This window comes from Cebus imitator, unplaced genomic scaffold, assembly GCF_001604975.1.
Source record: "Cebus imitator isolate Cc_AM_T3 unplaced genomic scaffold, Cebus_imitator-1.0 Scaffold249, whole genome shotgun sequence".
NCBI lineage: Eukaryota > Metazoa > Chordata > Mammalia > Primates > Cebidae > Cebus > Cebus imitator.
The window spans coordinates 662,687-687,403 of record NW_016107564.1 but is presented as its reverse complement, the minus strand read 5'-3'; the positions used below and the strand labels follow the sequence as shown (position 1 = coordinate 687,403).

The window sequence follows — 24,717 nt, the reverse complement described above, 5'->3', positions numbered from 1 at the left end:
TATGCCCTAACTACTGCTGGAAATTTATATACTCTTTTCCTTTCAGTTGGAACCACCCTCTTGCAGTAATTTGCCAAAATGAAGAACACAAGAGGAAAGAGGGGAGGCACCCGGTATGTGTTCTCTAAGCCTTTTAGAAAACATGCAGTTGTTCCTTTGGCCACATATATATGAATCTATAAGAAAGGTGATACTGTAGGCATCAGCAGAATGGGTACCATTTAAAAAGAAATGCCCCACAAGTGTTACCATGGCAAAACTAGAAGAATCTACAATGTTCCCAGCATGCTGTTGGCATTGTTGTAAACAAACAAGTTAAGGGCAAGATTCTTGCCAAGAGAATTAATGTGCATATTGAGCATATTAAGCACTCTAAGAGCCGAGATCGCTTCCTGAAATGCGTGAAGGAAAATGATCAGAAAAAGAGGCCAAACAGAAAGGCACCAGGGTTCAACTGAACCACTAGCCTGCTCCACCCAGAGAAGCACAGTTTGTGAGAAGCAATGGGAAGAACCCTGAACTGCTGGAACCTATTCCCTATGAATTCACAGAATAAGTGGAAAAAACAAAAACAAAAGCCTCTGGACTGTAAAAATGTTTCTCTTCATTGAGTAGAAGTGTGATGCTCTGTCCCCCAAAGATATATTTAAAGTGAATTTTAATTGTGTCCTAATTTATTATGTAATGTTTTTACTATTCAAATTCAATGTATTTCTTGCTGAAAGATGTGAGGTAGCTCACTGTGCAACAAATTTATTGGTTAGAGAACGGCCAGATATTATTTATGAAATATCTGTACTGGTTTGAAGCTAGTCCCTCTAAATCATCATGGAATAAATAATTTTTTAAAACAAGAAATTATATACTCTTTTCTAGATAGATGATCAGGAGGAAACACAGCAAAGATGTCATTGGTAGAAAATGCTGACTGCTTAAAGCAGTCTTTTAAAAAAGATTTAAATGCATGCTTGTTACTGTCGTCGTTCGGGTATTTGCAATACTCATTCCTAGGACCTGTATTCATATGAAAAGAAAATCACCTTTGAGCAGCCAAGGCAGTACAGATCAGTGACCTGGATTCTTTTCAATATATCCTTTTCAATGTATCTTTTCAATGTATTCCTTGAATGCTTTTCAAGGCTACAAAATTGTTCAAGTTACACTGTAACTAGTATAATGTGTCTACCCAGTGTAACCTGAACTCAGATACAAATGATTAGCACACATTTCAGAAAATGGATTGTGAATTATTATAAAGTTCTCATCTTAATGCATTTTAGAAAATATTTGAGACTTTCTATATGATGTTCAAAAAACAAATTATTTATTAGCCACTGACTCAATTCATTTTTAGTAGTAAATACCTTATTGTCTCATTAATTTTTTAATCTTAGAATTTAGCAATATAAGTAAATGTTATAGTTTTGCCTTTTCATAACTAATTTTTAAAATGAACAAAACATTTATATGTTGTGCCATTTTAATCTTGTAATCTTGAGTGCCTTATTCTTTTTTTTTTTTTTTAAGACGGTGTCACTCTGTTACCAAGGCTGGAGTGCAGTGGCACCACCATAGCTTATTGCAATCTTAACCTCCTGGGCTCAAACAATCCTCTCACCTCAGCTTCTCAAGTAGCTGGAACTATGGTTGTGCAGCATCATACCTGGTTACTTTTTTATTTTGTTTTGCTGCTGGTCTTGATCTCCTGGCTTCAAGCAACCCACCTGCCCCAGTCTCACAAAACTCTAGGATTACAAGGGTTTGCTGCCATGCCTAGCCTTGACTGCATATCATAATTATCTTTTAAGATTAATTCCGTGACTTTTTCCTTTCTGCTATCTTCATTATACTGCTTAAAACACACAAGATACTTTATTTGAATTGAAACAATGAAGTCAAACTGTTTCTAAGTAAATCCGATTTGGCTAGTTTGACAATGAAATTAGGTTCTATTAATTAAGTTATAAGGCAAACATTTAACATACTTGACAAAGTTTCTTTTCTCCCCCCTTGTTTTTGAGAAGTCTCATTCTGTGGCTCAAGCTGGAGTGCAGTGGCCCCATCACAGCTCACTGCAGCCTCTACTTCCTGGGCTAAGGTGATCCTCCCAACTCATCCGCCCAAGTAGGTAGGACTACAGGCATCACCATACCGCCTAATTTTAAAAAATTTTTTGTAGAGGTGGGGTCTTGCCATGTTGCCCAGGCTGGCCTCAAACTCTGGGCTCAAGCAATCCTCCCACCTCAGCCTCCCAAAGTTCTAGGACTACAGGCATGAGACACTGTGCCCAGTGACAAACATTTTTAACTTGAATGAGCTAAATCTGCAGTTGCAAAGTTTTAACAAAAACATAATTTAACCACCTAATAAAAAAAAAATCTTATCCAAAACTATTTATGAAAATGAATAATGTTTAGATAATCCCCAAACTTTCAGTATATCTGGCTAAAGGTACATCTCACTGAAAAAAAAACCAGGTCTAATTCATAGTCCTTTGGTATCTTGGTAAAGCCTATATTTCCCAGAATCTGAAAAAGTGAAAAAAAAATAGGGATTAAGTAAAGAAATCCTTTGGTCAGCCAGGTGCTTTTCAACTCTTTGCTTTCAATAAAATGGAAAAAGGGCCTAATTGAAGTCAGCTCACAGATCATCAAATCTAATTTTTTGAGGTCAAGAAGTGAGTGATATTGCTACAACAAAACTCTCCCATTCCCAGGCACAGTACCTGTTTATATAAACAAGGTTTCTCAGGGCACACAGCTATAAAAATTACAAAGAAGAATAGAATTGATGCTCAACCCTTCTTCTCCTAGTAATAATTCAGGCACACATGTATGAACTTTAAAAAGCAATATGCAATATGAAAATTTGTAATGTGTATGTTGCTCTGATCAGGTGCCAATAATAATTTTAAAGATTACTGGGTCATTTGCTAGCTGTGTAACCTTACCCAACATACTTAATTTACCTGGGCCTTAGTTCCCTGATTTGAGAATTGGGGATAGTAATCGGACGTAGCTTAGTGTCTGTCCAAAGATTAAATGAATTAATACACGTAAAAACAACACCATGCTTGGTACGTAACATATGCTACAGATGCTTCACCTGGTATAGTCATAGTAATCAATAACAAAGCTCCTAAAACTAAAAACCCATCGGTTTGTCTTCACAGACAGGAGGAAGGGGCTGGAGGGATCGGGCCTAATCCTCAGGCACACGGCCAGGAACAAGGGATGCCCGAGGGAAAATGGGACGTGCAGGCAAAAGAGAGACAGAAGGACCTTGGAGCTACCTGCTGGGACAAGAACAGTGCAGGATCACAGGATAAGAACGACGAGGGTTGGGCGAGTTTGGAATGTGCAGATCCACGTAGGGTTCGCATTATAACTGTCTATGGCTCCGGCAAACAGGAGCAAGAGAAGTAGGACTAAAATGCCGCCGCGGATGGAGCGGGGTCAGAAACTCACTACCCTCGCTTAGACCCGCTCCGAGCCAGCGCCCTGTCGGCCCTAGGGCCCCAGGTATCGCGCGGGTAGAAGCCCTAACCGCCAGGACCTGGCCGGTGGCCCAAACTCCACAAGCCGCGTCCTTCGCAGCCTTCTCTTCTTCGTTGTTGCCGCCGCCGCTTCCGGCGCAGCTCCGACTCGCGAGGGCGCTCGCGTCCGACGACGGCCGAAATTGGCTCCTCCCGGCCTCCGTTGCCGGACTTTCGTCGAAGTTGTCACCGCCTTTTCCTCCATTCCCCCCGTTCCCTTTCACTTCCGGGGTTGCCCTGGATCCGCTGGTTCCGTAACAACATCCCGTTGGCTTCACTCAGGCGGCGGGACCAGTGCAGCCGCCGCCTCCCAGGAGCGCCTGCCGGTCACGGCCCTTGCCCTCGCCGGCCCAGGCCGCCATGGCCACCAACCCGCAGCCGCAGCCGCCTCCTCCAGCGCCGCCGCCTCCCCCGCCGCAGCCGCAGCCACCGCCGCCGCCGCCGGGCCCCGGGGCTGGCCCAGGCGCGGCCGGGGCGGGCGGCGCGGGTGCCGGCGCCGGGGACCCGCAGCTCGTGGCCATGATCGTGAACCACCTCAAGAGCCAGGGGCTCTTCGACCAGTTCCGCAGAGATTGCCTGGCCGACGTGGACACCAAGGTTCGGAGCGCCGGGTCTGGGGGTCTGCGGGGGAAGGGGAGGACCCAAGGGCGCGCTTCTTTTGCAGCGGCTTCCACTTGGAGCTGCAGCTGTGTGCCACGCGCTGTCCAAAGCACAGCGTGTTCATTCGTTAGCATGTCCATTGGGTCGTTTTACCGACTTGTGTTTAAGTACCTACTACGTGCCAGGCATGGTTTCGGCGCAGTGATTACGCCAGTCTGGTGAGCAAGACTAAGGCATTGTTCTTACAGGAATTGGTTTGGAAGCTGGGCTAGCAGCGCCCAGTTTTGTACTCAATCTGATATCTTACTATTTTACTTTGTATCGCAGTTATGTTTGCCTTCTCTTTTTAAGGTTTCTGGGCAATAAGGGCTATGAGCCTTTGTCCTTTGGAGAAATCACTCAATTGTTCTTGAATCAAGTAGAGTGCAGTATGCTTTGCTGGACATCGTGGGGGTAGGAGTGCGAAGATAAAGAGGCAAACCCGAGAAAGGACTTCAGAATGGTTTCTAGCAGTGACTGCCTGATTTAGGTAATTTAGGCCATGTCACCATTCTAAGGTGAGAAGGGAGAGGGAGGTGAGGTAGAGAGAACCGAGTCATTCCGTGGGGAAAAGATACAGGAGAGGTGAAGGCAGATACCGAAGTGGAGAAAGGACAGGAAAGAGAGCAGATTCAGGAGAGTAATGGAGAGGAGAGAAAGGTCAGCAACGAAGTTCCCTGTCCAAAAAGAGGGGCGGGAAAGGGGAAGGGATTTTGTAGTAAATGTCAGAGTGAAAGGGACATCAGCAGGGACAAGTAAACTTAGCTGGATTGGCAATAATGAGCCAAAGACACCAGCAAAGAGCAGTCAGTGAGATGGATGGAAAACCGCAGTAGAGAGTCAGGAATTCTGAAAGCAGGAAGCATGTTGGAAAATTCATTGGTTTGTAGGGGTTTTGTCTGCTTGTTAATTCTAGTTGGGTCCATTGGATTGGAGTTTTGAAATGAGAGGGGTTTTTGTTTTTTTGTTTTGTTTTGTTTTGTTTTTGAGACGGAATCTCGTTTTGTCGCCACGCTGGAGTGCAGTGGCGCAATCTCCGCTCACTGCAACCCCCACCTCCCGGGTTCAAGAGATTCACCTGCCTCTGCTTCCCAAATAACGGGATTACAAGAGCGCAGCTAGTTTTTGTGTTTTTAGGAGAGAGGAAGTTTCATCATGTTGGCCAGGATGATCTCAATCTCCTGACCTCGTGATCAGCCCCCCTCGGCCTCCCTAAGTGCTGGGATTACAGGCGTGAGCCACCGTGCCGGCGGAGGGTTTCCTCACAGTATGTTTAGTTGTTCTGAGGAGCCTTGTTTCTTTGAGAAATGTATGTTTACAACATCCACAGATTCTTCTGAAGCTTTCAGGTGAACTACACACAGTTCCACTATCTCTTCTGGGGAACTCTCTTGAATATTTGGGTACATCTTTCTTTATAAGAACTCATGCTGGGCCCACTACGTAAAATGTGATTTTTCAGGATATTGGAGGTTTAGCACCACAGAGAATTCAATTCACTTTTGGGTGTTCATCTATTTAGGAAGTACAGTTTTTTTACTTTTGTCTTCAGGAATATGCACTGCTACCTTTTAGAAATAATGCCTGTTGCCTTTATTATTTTTGTTGTTATTTAATGGGAAAAGATAGACATGACCAGGTAAATGTTACCCAAATAAAGTAAGTTATTTGTATTCAACAAGTAGAAATTTCAGTGTGCTGTTCTCAGAAACTCATGGATCTGTGCATTATCACTGTATACGAATTAAAAATTGTAATGTATTGCTGCAGTGTGTAAGGCACAACCTTTTCATTTGCCTACTCCCACAAAATATTATTGTTACATGCCTATAATATCCCTGCCACACCCTTCAATGTAAAGGATTAAAACCTTTCTTGGAGGGAATGAGGGAAGCACAGTTGCTCTGACCATTTAATGAAAAAGTTAGGACTTTCAAGAAAAATGCACAAATAACACATTAAACTGCTGTTTTTCTACTTCAGAATGGTCGACTATAGGCAATTTCATGAGGATCAACCTAATAATGTATATAGTTTCAGGGAGTTCAGGAACCATGGCGTAAGAACCTATTTTAATGTTCTTAGCCTCTTTTTTGAGGTCAAGAATTGAATGATATTGCTGCAACAAAACTCGTTCATTCCCAGGCACAGTACTTATTTGTATGAACAAGGTTTCTCAGGGCGTACCACTATAAAAATTAGAAATAGGCATAGAAGTGATGCTCAACTCGTCTTCATCTATTAATAAGACATATTCAGCTGCAGACGTAGGAACTTTAGAAAGCAACAATATGGCCAGGCACGGTGGCTCATGCCTGTAATCCCAGCACTTTGGGAGGCCGAGGTGGGTGGATCATTTGAGGTCAGGAGTTCAAGACCAGCCTGACCAACATGGTGAAACCCCGTCTCTACTAAAAATACAAAAAAGTTAGCTGGATGTGGTGGCACATACCTGTAGTCCCAGCTACTTGGAAGACTGAGGCAGGAAAATTGCTTGAACCCAGGAGACAGAGGTTACAGTGAACCGAGATCACAGCACTATCCTTCAGCCTGGGAGACAGAGCAAGACTCCATCTCAAAAAAAAAAAAAAAAAAAAGGCAACAAAACACATTTTTCAATAAAACTACATATACTATTTAATAATTATGAAAATTTCTAATATTTGTGTTGCTTTGAGGAATTAGAACTGAAATGACACCCTCCCAGACAAAAGAGAACACTTGGACTATGGTTGAAGTTCTTTTCTCGCTCAGATGAAGTTCTTTTCTCGCTCAGATGCTAACTTGAACTCTCGCACAAAATCTCTTTCCCCTCGCCACCCACCTCTGTACCTGCTCCTGGTTATGTTGCAGGTTATCTTCTGGTTGTGTTGCTTCCTTGCCCCCATGACTCTCTCCTTCTCTTCCACTCCCTTAGTTAGCAATCAGGTAGATTTTAATTTGATTTAAAAAGATTTGTTCTTGGCCAGGTGTCATGGCTCATACCTGTAATCCCAGCACTTTGGGAGGCCGAGGCAGGTGGATCATGAGGCTAGGAGTTCGAGACCAGTCTGGCCAATGTGGTGAAACTCTGTCTCTATTAAAAATACAGGAAATTAGCCGGGTGTGTAGTCCAGCCTTGTAGTCCCAGCTACTTGGGAGACTGAGGCAGGAGAATCACTTGAACCTGGGAGGCAGAGGTTGCAGTGAGCCGAAATCAAACCACTGCACTCCAGCCTGGGTGACAGAGTGAGACTCCGTCCCAAAAAAATAATAATAAAATATAAATTTTTTTTCTCATTGAATACCATCGTATACTTCATCTTCTTATTTAAAAAAAAAAAAGAGGCCAGGTGCGGTGGCTCACGCCTGTAATCCCAGCACTTTGGGAGGCCGAGGCGGGTGGATCACAAGGTCAAGAGATCGAGACCATCCTGGTCAACACGGTGAAACCCCGTCTCTACTAAAAATACAAAAAATTAGCTGGGCATGGTGGCGCGTGCCTGTAATCCCAGCTACTCAGGAGGCTGAGGCAGGAGAATTGCCTGAACCCAGGAGGCGGGGGTTGCGGTGAGCCGAGATTGCGCCATTGCACTCCAGCCTGGGTAACAAGAGCAAAACTCTTACAAAAAAAAAAAAAAAAAGAAGTTATTCCTCCCCCTGCCCTGCTTCCCCCCCAAAAAACTCAAAGTTTCCTTCATCAAAACATAACATTCATATCAATGTGATGAGTGGGCCAAAGCAGAAGTAAGATTTCCTATTCATGCAAATCAGCATCACTTTAATGGAATCCTTGCATTTCATCTGCCACTTGCGGTGTCATGCAATTGATAATTGAACCTCAAAGATTGACCTGCTTTCTATCAAAAAGTCTTAACTTGTAGCATATAGGGTTATAGCAAATTAAGTCAGTCACATACATATTTAAGAATCAAGACATTTGATAGCTTCCAGGTGCTCTGTAAGAGCAAAACTGTCATCTGGTTGAGTGTGTTTAAACCAGGATGAGAAGCACCAAAGTCTGCTGCTACTCCAGAAGACCACAGAAACCCCCCAAAACTGTCCAGGGTCAATGACAGTCCTTAACCAGGAGAGAAATCTGACTGTAGCAGACGAGTCAGCTCTTCCCACCCAAAGAAATGGAACCATGGGCAATCCTAAGTCCCAACTACTGTGAAGACTTCTCCGTTATAGACTACCAGTGTCCAGATCTCTGGAGCAAGCTTAGTGGTCACAAAGCCATTCTGGCTCCTTTGCATTGATTGGCAGTTGTAGAGTGTGAGGAGGGAAGATAAAAGAGGCCCTTCAGGGATCTCACTAACTGGGTATATATGGGACCTCTCCTCTCAGGTTATTTGGACATGTCTTTGTTATAAATGGCCCCTGGTCGATTTATTCACCCAACAAACATTCTTTGAGCAACTCTTATGTACAGTCATTTTTTTAGATGCCAGGGATACAGCAATGAACCAAACATCCCACTGTTATGGAGCTTACATCCTAGCAGAAAAAAAAAATAGACAACAAATAATGTATGATAGGTCTTATGGAAAAAAGCAAGATGAGGGATAGATGGGCTTACTGTTGCATTTCGAGTAAGTTGTTCAGGGTAGGTTTCATTGTGCTGATATTTGAGCTATCTGTGAAGGAATCAAAGGAGCAATGCAGCTGTCTGGGGCCTGAGCATTCCAAGAAGAGAGCATAGCAAGTATAGAAGACCTGAGATAGACCCACTAAGGAGAAAGTGACAAGAAGTGTGGTGGCAGGCCCTTTAGTCCCAGCTACTTGGGAGACTGAGGCAGGAGATCTGGCAGATCTTGGGAGCCAGCGGAAGAGTTTGGCTTTTACTCAAGCTCAGAAGCCATTAGCAGGTTTTGAGCAAAAGAAGGACATGGTTAACTTCCATTTCAGATGGGTTGACCATATGTAAATGCTTCCCTTTTCAAGCTAAGTTGTGATCTGAATGGGTCAATAAATTAATGGTTACCCTATTTTTAGAAGATTTACTTTATTGTAAGTAAGGGTAGAAGCAAGGAGGCCAGTTGTTATAATTCAGACAGGAGATGAGAATGCCTTGGAACAGAATGGGGTCAGTAAAGGTAGTGGGAAGTCTTCGGATTCTAGGTGTATTTTCATGCTAGTGCTGAGAGAATTTGCTAATGTACGCATGTGAAGTAGAAGACAAAGGGAGGACTTGAGGATAACTCTAAGACTTTTGACCTTAAGCACTGGAAAAGGAAGAATGGGTATAAGTATGTGTAGTGTGTGTGTGTTTATGTACATGTGGGCACGTGTATGTTCCTAGGAGAATACTTCTCAATGGGTACTTAATATATCTGTAGTCACTCAACTTTTTACTGAAAGGAGAACTTGAAAACAAGACAAATTACCTGTTGGGTAGTTCAAATTTGAAATTGTTATGGGAAGACTAGACTAGAATGCCAAATGCATTGTGATGTTAGAGCCTAATGAATGCGTGTTAGATTTAGGGATACTGAAAAGGAGAATTAGGCTTTTGAATCACTGGGGAGAAAGTATTAGTTAAGAATTAGTTTTAGGGCTGGGTGTGGTGGCTCACACCTGTAATCTCAGCACATTGGCAGGCCGAAGCAGTCGGATTACTTGAGGTTAGGAGTTCAAGACCAGCATGGCCAATATAGCAAGACCTCATCTCTAGTAAAAATACAAAAATTAGCCAGGCGTGGTGGCACTTGCCTGTAGTCCTAGCTACTCAGGAGGCTGAGGCACTAGAATCACCTGAACCCAGAAGGTGGAGGCGCCAGTGAGCTGAGATCACTGCACTCCAGCCTGGGCAACTGAGAAAGACTCTTTAAAAAAAAAAAAAAAATTAAAAAAACAATTAATTTTAGTTCATACTGATTTTGGATAAATGGATGGGCACATGGGAAATGATCATAAGACTTCCTTGTAGGATGGGAAATAAGTATCAGAAAAAGCCTGAAAATTGGAATTGATGAAAGGGCTTCAGAGGGATAAAACCTTTATCATTCTGTTAGAGATAGTTACCCAGTCAGCTAACAACTATGTTTTAATTGCTCATCTGCCAAGCAGTGTGATAGGCTATATGAAAACAAAGAGTAAGGGAGGTAGAGGAGGAGGCTTACACTTTAATAGGAGGATAAATACCCCTTGCTCCCCAAAATACAATGTAGTGCAAGAATTGCTCGAATGGTCGTACATATAGAAAACAGTAGGAATGTGGATGAAGAGCCCATAAGCCTAATTTTGGTGTCAAGATGACTTTACAGATTAGGGTGAGATCTGAAGGTGAGAAGTTTGTCAGATGGACAACCAGAGGGAATGGCAGGTACAGATATGACCATTTATCACTGGAGTATAAACTTTGAAGCTAAAAGGAGGCAAATAGCAGAAGGTGAGGTTACTTATAAAGTAACCTCATAAAGTTACTTATAAAGAGACTTGTACTCCCACACAATAATAGTGGGAGACTTCAACATCAATATTAGACAGATCAGTGAGACAGAAAGTTCCGGACTTGAACTCAGATCCGGAACAAGTGGACTTTATTAACATTTATAGAACTCTTCACTTTAAATACACAAAATATACACTCTTATCAGTACCACATCACACCTATTTATAGGTTTAAATGAAATATTGGTTGGCTGCATGTTAATTATTTTCTTCCCTCTTTTTTTTTTTTTTATGTCTCTATTATTAAACACAATTACAGGCATACCCATTTTTAGACTACATTCTAGCCGGGGCAATAAAGCAACACCCCTTGTTCTCTCTCCCTCTTCCTCTTCCTCTTTCTTCCTCTCCTCCATCTTTTTTTTTCTTTTTTTTTTTTATTCTTTCTCTTTCTTTCTTTCTCTCTTCCTCTTAAAAAAAAAAAAAAGAAAAGAAATGGAGTGCAGTCCTGAGTGCTGATCACATATTCCTTCCCGGCAATGCCCCTTTAAGTAGAGATGATATAATATGTGTTTCCTCTCCACGTTCCCATTAGGGAACATATCAGGGATTCTCAGACTGAGCACTGTTGACATTTGGGGCTGGATAGTTCTTTGCTGTGGGTAGGGGCTGTCTTGTGCATTGTAGGATATTCAGTAGCACCCCTTTCCTCAACCCACTAGATGCCAGTAGCATTCTCGTCGTTTGTAACAACCTAAAATGTCTCCAGACATTGCCAGATGTCCCTTGGGGGGTGGCAGTAAAATCCCTCTTGGTAGAGAACCACTGCCTTACCTCAGATTGAATGCCTAGTTCAAGTAGTTGTCCCTCAGTAATTTATCTTGGGTGATTTCTGCCACCCTAGTGCAGACCTTCCTCACTGTAGTTATTGCATGCTTTCCTGAAAGTAGTTTGTGTCTGTTTACTCTTCCACTTAGGATGACTAATCATCAGAAAGCTTAGCTGCTCTGTCACTCTGCTCATACGTGCAGGAGGTTCCCTTTCTCTACCCTATAATTCCAAACTTCTTGTACAAGTACCCAAAGCCTTTTAGCACCTGGTCCCAACCTCTGACTTAACATCATTTCTCTGCCTTTTTGTATTCTCTTTTCTAGCCAAATTGGACCACCAATTTGGGGGCTCACTAAATGCTCCTGGCCTCCAGTTTTCTCATCCACTTGCTCTTTGTTTATATCGACTGTATCTGCAAAGCCAGCCATTCCCATTCCTAGCTACACTGTGAAATTGATTTTTCCAGCTCAAAGGCCACATTTTCAGTGAAGGCATACTTCCTCAGCTCCTCTCCCATTTTTACTCCAAATCATCTAATAATAGCACTTGTGCGTCTTATTTTCCAGCCCTATGTCTATAAATGAGAGGTGTATCTTTCTTCTTTGTATTCCTCATATTTCCAAACACCTTGTCTTAGACAAAATAAGTAGTATTTGAATGAGTGTAAGTTATCTTGAAGCAGAATTGTCAGAAACTGTGAAACTTTGTTGTCACACTGTTAAAAATACTTCTCTGAGAGATCAATTTTGATACTGTATAACACTGAAGACTTGCTTTTTTCTCTCTCTAGCCTGCCTATCAGAATCTGAGACAGCGTGTTGACAACTTTGTTGCAAATCATTTGGCAACTCACACATGGAGTCCCCATCTCAATAAGAACCAGCTAAGAAACAACATTAGACAACAAGTCCTCAAGTAAGTCTCAGAAAGAGTCTGGGCAGGTTTTAAAATGTCCTAACCTACTTTGCCTGAAAGCAGAGACATTACGTAGAAGTTTGCTCATCTAATGATGTTGACAATTCTACTAGATTTGGTGTGGCTATTTCGTGTGATGTAGCATAATTTTGGATTTAGGTCTAATTACTTCACATTTCCCTATACATTTTAACAGTCTGATTGTTCCTGTAGACCTTTGAAGGAAGGAAATAACAATATAACTTTGAAAAAATCTAGATATAATGTTAATAGATGATATACACAGTTGCCTTCACAAACCATTTTTCTTGACCCTAAGAGAGCAAGCAGGCTTTATTTTGTTCTTATTTTACAAATAAAGACATTAAAGATTACTGAAATGAAAATATTTTCTCTTGATTTGAGTTCACGTCAACTTTTAATACAGTGCCCCCCTCCCCGCTTTGCATTTTGCAATGACTTTTAACTCTGCTACTATGGATGATATAGCTCCACCACCACCCCTGCCCCCTGCCCAAAGTGTTTGGACCTATCAGAGCCATTCTGAGTGAACATAAGATAATGAGAATTAGAAGAACTGAAATATTTAGAGCATCCTTAGAAAACTAGATTTACAGTCTTCTACTTTTTAGGGGGCAGGGAGAAGGGGAGTCTCACTCTGTTGCCCAGGCCTGAATGTAGTGGCATGATCATAGCTTACTACAGCCTCAACCTCCTGGGCTCAAGCAGTCCTCCCAAGTCATCCTCCTGAGCACCCACATGCCCAGCTTATTGTTGTATTTTTTTGTAGAGACAGGGTCTCATTATGTTGCTCAGGCTGGTCTCCAACTCTAGGCTCAAGGGATCTTCCCTCCTTGGCTTCTCAAAGTTCTGGGATTATAGGCATGGGCCACCTCACCTGGCCACTACTTGTTCTTGAATGTAAATATTTGCAAAGACTAGAGGACCTTCTATCCCTGCTATACCCTCGAAAAGGGTGACTAAGTTATTTAAAGAGCATTCAGTCTCCCTGACAGGACAAGTATTTATGTTTAAGTACATCTTTGAGAATGAAGTATAGCTTTTAAACTGTTAAACAAATCTGTTTTATACCTGCCACCTCTTAACCTCCTTTTGTCCCATAGGAACCTCTCCAAAGCCTCTCTAGTCTGATAGTTTCAACCAACAGGAAGCCCCACAAATCAAAATTCACACCCTGACTGAAAGACAAACCTATTTAGCCACAGGTAATACTAGAAACCAGGAGCCTGGGGCTCAGACAGTATCACCTTGTGCATAAGAAAAGAGGGAAATTAACAATAGCTTTGTTGTTTACGTTTTAAAGGATGTGTGAGGAACCTGTAAAAGAGTCCAGGTGAGATCAAAAGATGCCGTTAGAGGGCTGCATAATAATACCTGCTGGGAAAAGGTCAAAGCTGTTTCTAGAAAAAGTAGAAACAAAAGAGATCTGTTGGGTGGCAGGCCTGCTGCCTGTCCTTTCCACAAAGGCCTTCGGAGAACAATGACCAAAATAGCTTAGGACTGGGGGATCAGGGAGTGGAGGTAGGATATAGCACTCCTTCACACACGTTTATACAGAGCTCTACCGATTACGTGGTACTTTCATTCAATGATTTGCATAGCCACCTCTCTGTTCACAAATGATTGCATTGCTTTAAAAGCATATTTTTTGGGCGTCTGGTATTCGTTTTCTTCATACGTTGACACTCAGATTGAAGGCAAACTTCCTGGTGCATTTACTTTTATAGCATACAAAATCTATAAGGTAAGGGGGCGGTCATTCTGTTCTTTTATGTAAGGGAACTAAACTCAGCCTTGCACATGTGAAAATTAAGTACTTAAAATTACTGCAGTACCAGTGAGACATTGTGATCACAAAATCGTTTGGTGAGAGGTAAGGGGTTCTTGTGGCTGCATCAGAGATTAAATACTGGAGCAGTTTACCTTTGAGTAATGAGGACTCTCTTTTTCTGGAGATATTTTGAAAGAGCAAAGGCAGCTGCCTTCTCTTGGATTATTTAGGCATTGCTTTTCCTGGGACATTTGTAAATTTTCTTCTAGCTATATTATTTATTTTTATTTTTAAGTGAACTATTTTCATTTCACTTCTGTAACATTTTATGATGCTGATAATAACATTTTAAAGTGATTATTTAGTTGTGTTCAATCGGAAGGTATAGGGATGGACTCCCTATAAATAAATATAATTTCAAACAGTTTTTCATACATGTGCTCTAAGACATACTTGACTCAGTTAGATTGAGCTATCTGCGGTTGCCATTTTGTGAGACAAAAATAGTCTAATACCAGCAATTTCAGATGGCTCAACTTAATAGCCGATCTGCTGACTCGGTAGGAGGGAAAATTTTATTCTACTTAAGCTTTTATTTGTACAACAAAATCTGAAAATCCTAGATAACTGAATAATGATCTTGGCTAAACAGAATTTAAAAGGAAGACAAGGAAGTAATTTTAAGCAGAAAAGCGCCAGCTGTTGGCATTTTGGCTTTGCCCTTGACCTGGTGCTGCAGCTCCTCCCCACTTGGGTGAGGCAGTTATGGCCCCTACGTGCAGTATGATAATTAGTACTAGACTCCATTTTTCTGTAAGATCGGAGCTGACCTCTGTGTGAGAAAGGACTAAAGTAGAAGTATTTTGTTTGTTTGCAGGACAAGAGGCTAGAATATAGGCAAACAGAGAAAGAGACTGAAGCAATAATTTGGGAGTGGCTAGTTTAATTTTTTTGTGTGTATATCTTATTGTACCTTCAAACCTTTTTAAGATTGCTTTTTAAAATATCTTTTCTACCCATTACATTTTAAATACACCTCTAAGATGTAACAATATTTGCAGGATTTGCATTTTTTTTTTTTAATCTTAGAACTTTAAAAAGCAGGTAACCTACTTTGTGCTGAGTTGGCTCATTTTTCTCTTTGGCCCACATAAGTAGAACTGTAGTTTCGCAAGGCGACAGGGTACCTCCAGAAATGAAAATCTGTTCCATCCCGCACTCCAGATGGAGCTACACTCAGAAATAGCGTTAGTAAAGTGTAAGGAAAGATGGCTTCTCACCCATTCCATAGAGAGAAACTGAGGCTTAGAAGCTAGAAGTGACCAGCACTTTGATCTTCCAGCACTCTCCTGGGTATTTTTACTCTTCCACTTCTTTTTTTTAGGAAGAAACAAGATTTAATTGTGTTTCTTAAAATAAATTCATGTCCTCGTGTTTTACTCAGATGCCTTTGTGTGGAAGCACATTTCACAGATTGTTGTCCTCATCACTCTTTTGTCTCTTGTATATGATATTTCTTCAACTCCGTGTATCTTCCTTCCCCTTCTCTTCTGTAGATATCAAGACTCGACTCAAATGTCTTTTCCTTCATAAAGCACTCCTTAATTATCTTGGACATATCTAATAATTTCTTATTCCTCGCTTTTCCTACAGTGCATTATGTATACTAGTGCCTGTCAGCTCATGTCTTAATTGTTTGTGTCTGCCTCCCCAACCAGAACAGGACCAGGTCTAATTTGTAGCCATGCAGTGGCCGCCATAGTGCCTGTTATATAGAAGACACTTTTATAACATAATTGTTGAATGAATAAGTCATGCAGTTTTTATAGCAGGAAGATAATAAAAAGAAGGCCAGAAGTCTTGTTTTTCTAATTTTTTTTTCTCTGAAGTTTTTCTTCTTTTATTTTGTAATTTGATGAAATTATCCATTGTGTGTGTTCTTTGTTTTTTCTGGGGACTCTAATGCTTATAAAAAGCTTACTTTTTTTGTTTAAAAAAAAGTTGTGGAGTCCATAGGTTTATTTTATACCCAGAACTCAGCTTTTTAGTGAGCATATTCCTATATGCCATGAGCAGAGTAGGGGTGAGATAAGCATCACCTGTATACTGGATCCTAGGTGGTATACTGTGTCTGGTTCTAAGGGTGTTTTGTTTTATCTGTTTCAGCATTTCCACTAGTGACACAGTGGTAAAAAAGTTTACAGACTTTTATATTATGGTAGATCTAAATGCCGCTATAGCATGAAACTTACTTTCCATTGTCTATGTATATCCAAGTAAATGGATTAAGACAATAGATAGATACATAGATAGATAGATAGATAGATAGATAGATAGATAGATAGATAGAGTTTTATTTTAAAGTAATCAATGCAAATAATACAATATTATTGCTTTACCTTTCCATAAATTATCTTGTGTTGCAGATCAGGAATGTTGGAGTCTGGTATTGACCGAATTATTTCTCAGGTTGTGGATCCAAAGATCAACCACACATTCAGACCTCAGGTGGAGAAAGCTGTGCATGAGTTTTTGGCCACACTAAATCACAAAGAGGAAGCAAGTGGCAACACAGCTCCTGATGATGAGAAACCAGACTCTTCCCTTATTACACAAGGTGCTTTGCTTTTACTCTTAGTCAGTTCCATTGTTTTTCTTCTTGAACTGAATATCAAGCTAGGGATATTTGGTTCTTTAAAATATTTCTTTATTTGGCTATTCCAGTGAAACTGTACTTACTTTAAATATCACCTAAACTCCTTAATTGCCATAACATTTCCTTGTTTAGATTAATAAAAATAGTAAGCATTTTATTAATAGAGTGTGTGTGAGTGAGCATAATAGAAGGAATATCTAAAATACTTAGAGAATATAGTCTTTTGCTAGGAAGTAGACAATTCTCAGATTTGCATGGTGCCCTTCCTAAAATAGCAATAGAGAGGTAGATAATTCAGAATATGGTATATACTATTACTGGTACCTGAAACTTTAAAAGAATACACGGATGGTCTGCACAGCATATGCATCATATAAAGATGACAATGGATAGGGTATTGATGCAGGAGAGGTATTTTCCTTCTGATTAAATTTATTCTAAAGCATCTCTTTTCCTTTAAGGTGTTCCTGCTCCTGGGCCCAGTGCTAATGTAGCCAATGATGCCATGTCGATTTTGGAAACCATAACTTCTCTTAACCAAGAAGCCAGTGCTGCTAGGGCTTCAACAGAAACATCAAATGCCAAGACCAGTGAGAGAGCATCAAAAAAACTTCCATCTCAGCCAACCACTGATGCTAGTACTGACAAAGAAAGAACTTCAGAGGACATGACTGATAAAGAAAAACCTACAACTGACTCTGGAGGTGAAGGACTGGAAACAGCCCTGAAGCCCGAAGAGTTTAGCGACCTCCCCTGTCCAGTTGAAGAAATTAAAAATTACACAAAAGAACATAATAATTTAATTCTGCTAAATAAGGATATTCAACAGGAAAGCAGTGAGCAAAAAAATAAATCAACAGACAAAGGTGAAAAGAAGCCAGACAGCAATGAGAAAGAAAGAAAGAAGGAAAAGAAGGAAAAGACTGAAAAGAAATTTGATCACTCAAGAAAGAGTGAAGATATACAAAAAGTTAAAGATGAAAAACAAGCAAAGGAAAAAGAAATAGAGAGCTTAAAACTTCCTTCAGAAAAGAACAATAATAAAGCTAAAACCGTTGAAGGGACCAAAGAAGGTATATAAAAACTTGCAAACATCTACAAAGTTTAAGGAACAAAGAGTATCTATTTTGGGATCAGGGAAGCATCAAATTTGCCTTCACATTTTAATAAGTTTATTTAATACTTGTATTTCAAAACATTGGAAACTTACATCCCCTTTGCTTACGGAGAAAAGCAATAAACATTTGTATTTTTCTTTTCTACACTAATATATCTGTTGACAGAGTAAATTAACAGAGAAACTAGGAATTTATAATCTGTCATATAATTTATTCACATACATTATTTTAAGCAACTTAATTCATAGTTGCATGTCCTAATCTTTAAAATATTGGGTAGTAAATACGTCAGTTACTTAAAATTCATTTTTTATTATACATTGTAAATTAATATTTTAGTTATTTTTACAGAAGTCTACTTTGCCTTTGTATTTTCTGTAAACCACTCTGCCTTATTTGATAGTTTGACATATACTTAAAGCAGAAAATTTTAAATGTAATTTAGTAATTGAGCTCTGAGTATGTTCTCATAATAAGGTGATTTTTTTCTGTATTTTGTTTTCCTCTTGAAGATTTCTCTTTGATAGACTCTGATATGGATGGACTTACAGACATCACTGTTAGCTCTGTCCATACCAGTGACCTTTCATCTTTTGAAGAAGATACTGAGGAGGAAGTTGTAATGTCTGATAGCATGGAAGAAGGAGAGATTACGTCAGATGGTAAAGCATTTTACTTAATAATGCTTCTGAAATATCCTGTTGAGCATTATTTGTGTATTCTGATGCCTATATCCTGAAAGACAGTGTGGTGTAGTAGCAAGAACATGGGACTTTGTAGTTGGAAGATTTGTTTCTGAGTCCCAGCTGCAAAATTTTATGTCTGAGCAAGCTTGGTAAGTTACTAAATCTCAACAACCCTTGGTTCTTCATTCCTTAACTTTATTCCCTGGTATAATTATTAATTTAAATTTTAGAGGAGGTAATATTTATGAAGATGCTTTTTATTTGTGTGTGTCACATTTGGAGGCATCATATTTCACAACACTGCCCTCAATTATGGTACCAGTTGCAAGTTCAGGGTTCCCCAAGACCACCTTTAGATTTGATAATTTGCTAGACGGTCTCATAGAACTTACTGGAAGGTGGTATACTCAGATATGGTTGACTGCAGTTAAGGTACTCATATTAAAATCAGCCAAGGGAAGAGGCATATAGGGCAGAGTCCAGGAAAGTTTCAAACAGTAGCTTCCAACTGTTCCCCTTGAGTTACTTCCTCTGCATTGATGTCTGACAGCATACGCAGAATATTGCCAACCAGGGAAGTTCACCAGAGCATTGGAATCCAAACTTCTTACCAAGGCTCCAGCATGTAGTCAGAGTTGGCTGCCCACCTGGCTGATCTGTCTCTATCCCCTCTAGAGGTCAAGCTCATACATACTCCATGACCCAACGCGTCTGACCTTAAATCATATTGTTAGACTATTTAGCTTGACTCAAGAGCCTTTAGCACTCTGAAACACTGCAGTCGGGCATGCATTCCAGAGGCTTAGAGATTACCTCCCAGAAGCTAATACTAAAGGCCAGACCTCTCTGGACAAGGCTGAATTCTTTATAATACAGTTTGTTTTTCAGAAAACCGCCCCTGAGCACTTCCTATCTTCTAGGCACTGTGCTAAGGACATTCCATGTAATAACTACTGTAGTCCTCAGAACAACCCCAGGAAGTAGGTACAGGAGAGGAAACAAAGTCACAGAGAGACCGTATCTTGTCCAGTCATGCACCTCATGAGCACCAGTGCAGATTTCAAACCTGAGTCTATGTGTCTTACCAATATCTTATGCTGCTCTTTACCACATGATTAAATTCTGTTTATGACTATTAATTTAGGAGTAATAAAAATACTGAGTTTTAATTGTAATTGCCTGTAGACAGCATCTTATAAATTTGTGGCCAGCTTTCAGATAGGGTACCTAGAGAAAATAGTAGAAGAGAAAAAGTAGCAGCTTTTAATACTGTAGATGTATTCTGCAGTCCTTCTCATTTTTTTTTTCTTCATTTTCTTCAATTTTTTTACTAAAAAACGTAGCAGCAGCACTTCCTAGTTGTCATATCTGTCCTCATGAGGTCAGTTCTGTATTACCTGTTTAGGAAGAGTGCTCCCCATCCTGTGAACACTCCACTTCTCTACCCTAACTAAAATTAATTATTGATGCCTTTTTGGGTCTTCTGAAGTTTTTTTCCTGGATAAGACCAGATTTTATATGTATGGGATTTAAAAAGTTAGAAGAAGATGGTTATTTTAAGAGTACTATGTGGTAGGAAATGAAAACCTTGTTTACTTTTTTTTCTTGATCTGTTGAAGCGAAACAAATCCTTTCCATTATTGATTCCCACCTCTTTCCTAAATGAGAAATTTAGAGGTGGTCATTAAAATCTCAAGTTTACTTTAAAGTACAGCTTCCAGTGGATTTGTTGAACCTAGCAATGATAAAGCATTCTTATCAAGTCCAGTGACAAATAAGAATTATTTGTCAAGAGAACACTGAAGGGAAGTGGAGGCTGTTAGGCTGAGATAGCTCCAGTGCCTTGGGTTCCTGCATAGGCAGATTGAAGCCCAGTCTAAACAGTAAAACAAAATTTAAGCTTAGCTCGTCAGAAATCACCAATTAACCTCTAACTAGGGACTTTCCACCAGATCTTAAGGCAAATAAGGCACACACCTAGCTGTAGCCAGTCAGTCACGTATTTCCTCTGCTTTTATGTTCAGCCTGTAAAACCCCTCTGCTCGTGCTGCCAAAGTAGAGCTCTCAGACCTCTCCTGATTCTGTGTGATGCCCGATTCATGGATTATTCTTTGCTCCAAAAAACTGTTAAATTTAATTTGTCTGAAGTTTTTCGTTTAACAGCGTAAGTAACTATGTCTAATTTTTCCTTGTCTTATTTATGTGTGAGAAGCTGATAAGATACAAAAATATGAATTATAGCTTTTGAAAAAGTCAGTTTCTGAAATGTTCACATCCTGATATTTCCCCTTTTGGACCTCCTATTGATCTTGCCTACGCTGCTTGTACAGCATCATGTTGATTTTATGCTCATTCGGAGACATACTCCTCTTTATATTAACTTTCTTTCAGATGAAGAGAACAACAAACAGAATAAAACAAAAACTCAAACTAGTGATTCTAGTGAAGGAAAAACAAAAAGTGTACGGCATGCTTATGTCCATAAGCCATATCTTTACTCCAAGTACTATAGTGATTCTGATGATGAGCTTACTGTGGAACAACGACGACAGTCTATTGTAAGTCCCCTTTGTTCTGCTGTTTTAACCTAGTCTATGTGTGGGGTGCTGGTGTGCATGTAAAGCAGAGAGATACAGGCTTTGCCTTCAGGAACCTTGTCATTTAGCTAGGTAGAGTAGATAAAACATGTGACAGAGATGTTTGTGTCATTATTACTAATAAAAGCAAATATCCCTTATCCAAAATAGGTAGAACCAGAGGTGTTTCAAATTTTGGATTTTTTCACAATTTGGGATATTTGCATATACATAGTGAAAAGTCTTAGGGATGGAACGCAAGTCTAAACATGAAATTCATTTGTGTTTTTTATATACCTATGCACATAGCCTGAAGATTATTCTCTACAATGTTTTTAATAATTTGGTGCGTGGAACAAAGTTTTGACCACATTTTGACTGCCACTAGTCACCTGAAGTCAGGTGTGGAATTTTCCACCTGTGACAGATGTCAGTGCTCAAAGAGTTCAGATTTTCAGATGAGGGCTGGTCAACCTGTAGTAGTGAAACTGGTAACAACCTAAATACTTCACGTATGGAAATGTTTGAATCCAGTGTAGATTCAGTCATGCGAAGATAAGGTATGCAGCTATTAACATGCAATTGAGATGGACATGCTATCCACCTATGTCTTGGATTCAAAAATATTTCCAATTATAAAATATACCCCTGAATTAATAACAGCTTTTTAAAGAAAATTACTACCATGTTGTTACATATGTATGTTAGTTTTAAGATAGCTTACAATTTCAGAAACATTAAAATATGAAAAGTTGTAAAATATGAAAAGTTCAGAACCAGAAAATCTTGTTACATAGGAAAATGATTTCAAGAAACTACCTCAAAATGCTAGTAGTAGTGACTTGCCTTCCCTCCAGGCTTATCTCTTGAAAAAGTTACATGGTTAGAAGTTATGTACCTGCTTAGATTTTTGGCACTCCAGGCCAGAAAAGGGTAGTGGGAGTAGACAATGATTGTGAATTCTTTCTGCTTTAAAAGACAACAGCTGCAAGTTCCAAGTCCAAAGCTTGGCTCCCAAGAGTATAACCAGCAAGTCATATGTGTTGTAGAACTAGCTATCACTTTAATCTTTATTTAAACTGTTTTCTATAAGAATAGTTGAAAAGACCTTATATATTTGATGTTCATAGATATTTTCACAGCTATCTTTTTAATAGAAACAACCAGTTTATTTAATCACTTTTTCCCAAAGCAATACCTTTACCATCCTTTAAACTAATGACATTCTTTAAGAGTAATGGCCCATTTTAACATCTGTTTCTTTTATTCTGGTAGCTTCCAGATTGAAACATACACATACATACGTGTGTATACACACAGATAAATGTGTGTATATATATATGTAGTGTTTGCGTACTTTTTCAGAGCCCATTAATTTGTAAGAATATCTGAAGGGTATACTAAAACTTTTAAAAAGTACAGTTTTTCAGCATGTTTTGCCTTTGCCTAATAATCTGTTAGGATATTTTGTGATTTTAGGCTAAAGAAAAAGAGGAGAGGCTTTTAAGAAGGCAAATTAATAGAGAGAAACTTGAAGAAAAACGAAAACAGAAAGCAGAAAAGACAAAGTGTTCAAAAACCAAGAGTCAAGGTATAGATGTTAACTTTTAATAAACTGTCTTTTATATTTCATTATTTTCCAGGTACTCATATTACTTATGAGACCTAAATATAAGATAAAATGATCTGTTCTCAAATGTTGAAAATTTCCTTATATTTTAATCTTGTGATTAATCATCTTTATTATATTGCTAAATCTAAATTAAACATTTTACCAGATACCAGCTTATGCAACTCATTTGTTAGCAGTTTATTTTTCCATAATGATTGAATTATCACTGGAAATTAGATGGTTAGCATATGAGTAATCAAGCCTTGCTGGTCATTAATGAAATTAATCTATGCTTATGTTAACTAAAATGTCAAACATTTACCTGGAATATTACCTTGAACAAAATTGTATTCCCTCTAGGCACCAATCCAATGTAATAAGCGAATTCAAATTCACACGTACAGGCACTTATGTGATTATTTGAAATAGGAAAGATAAGACTTCTTCATCCAAAATACTGTGTCTATTCCAGCACAACTTAAGAATATTAAAGCCAAACTTTAACAATAATTAGAAAAATCTTAATGAAAAGTAAATATTACCCTGTTTATAAAACTCTTTTCTGAAATACATTTTATTGATTACTTCTTTTCTAGGCAAGAGTAGTGTGGACTTAGAAGAATCATCAACTAAGAGTTTGGAACCCAAAGCCCCCAGAATTAAAGAAGTCCTTAAAGAACGGAAAGTTTTAGAGAAAAAAGTAGCCCTAAGCAAAAAGAGAAAAAAAGATTCAAGGTACATATTTTACATATTTTATCTGGTCATGTTTCCTTTATAACACACCCCTGGGGTGCTTTCAGAAGAGAGGCATTGAAGTGTCAGTGAAGAGTTGTACTTTAGATGTGTATGTTACTGCATGTTTATGGAGGACCTTAGGGTTTCATCTTTAGTATCATAATGTTAATATCTGTAACATTTCTCAGTAGTGTATCTTAATCTTTTTGGGGGGTCCCTGATGTTTTTGATAATTTGATGAGAGCTTTAGACCCTCTCCCCTGAAAAATGTACGTATATAATCTAACAATTACCCCTAGAGTTTCAGAGTTTATGGATCCTCTAGAAGTTCTCTGGAAGTATTCCTCTTGTTGGTGTTCAGTAACCACTTATTTACAATTATTATTTCCAGTCTTTCCATGCAGTTATTTTTACCAGTATTCCGTCATTCTCCCCCAATCCAGAATCTGAGCCAGATTCCTTGTTAACACTACATTATCATTGTTAACTTTTTAAGAGTTAGAAAGCTAAAGAGACTCTTGAGGGTAGCTGTGAAGTCATGTGAGCCATGGGCTACAATTTTGCTACTCCATCAAGCTGTATTTATGTAAATTTATCACAGACTTCAAGATACCTGAATTGATAATTTGTAGAACTTGGTAAGAGTAGTAAGCTCTCAGATTTCTTACCGTTACTACATCTCATCCTTATTGATCTGAATAAATAAGACTGCCCTGTTTACTCAAAAGGTAGTAATTTCAAAGTGTAATTATAGCCCCTAAAACATTCATCTTTAAGCAACAAATTAGCAATTTTTGTTTTAGCTGTACTTTCCTTTAGCACCAAGAACAGTTCATGCCATATTTGGGATTGTGCTTTCCTTTGTTGACTAAGAATTGATAGGATTTAAATTGAAATATAACAAGTCTCCATTTGTGGATCAAGTATATAAATTATAGGAAAAGGCTGGACATGGTGGCTCAAGCTTTTAATCCCAGCACTTTGGGAGGCAGAGGCAGGTAGATCACATGAGGTCAGGAGTTCAAGACCAGCCTGACCAACATGTTGAAACCCTGTGTTTACTAAAAATATAAAATTAGCCAAGTATGGTGGCGCATGCCTGTAATCCAGCTACTTGGGAGGCTGAGGCAGGAGAATCACTTGAACTCAGAAGCGGAGATTGCAGTGAGGCAAGATTGTGCCATTGCACTCCATCCTGGGCAGCAAGAGCAAGACTCTGCTCAAAAAAATAATAATAATAAAATAAA

General features: G+C 39.3%; 1 protein-coding gene across 1 annotated transcript in view; it reads left to right on the top strand.

Annotated features, from left to right (window-relative positions):
* Positions 1–3,761: 3,761 nt before the first annotated feature.
* Positions 3,762–24,717, top strand: part of BOD1L1 (biorientation of chromosomes in cell division 1 like 1) — a 58,631-nt gene continuing 37,675 nt past the window's right edge. Inside the window, 8 exon segments of the mRNA XM_017498704.1 lie at positions 3,762–4,132; positions 12,171–12,295; positions 16,514–16,704; positions 17,205–17,816; positions 18,374–18,523; positions 20,939–21,105; positions 22,603–22,714; positions 23,332–23,470. Of these exon segments, the coding sequence (XP_017354193.1) occupies positions 3,896–4,132; positions 12,171–12,295; positions 16,514–16,704; positions 17,205–17,816; positions 18,374–18,523; positions 20,939–21,105; positions 22,603–22,714; positions 23,332–23,470 (1,733 nt within the window). The 5' untranslated portion in view covers positions 3,762–3,895.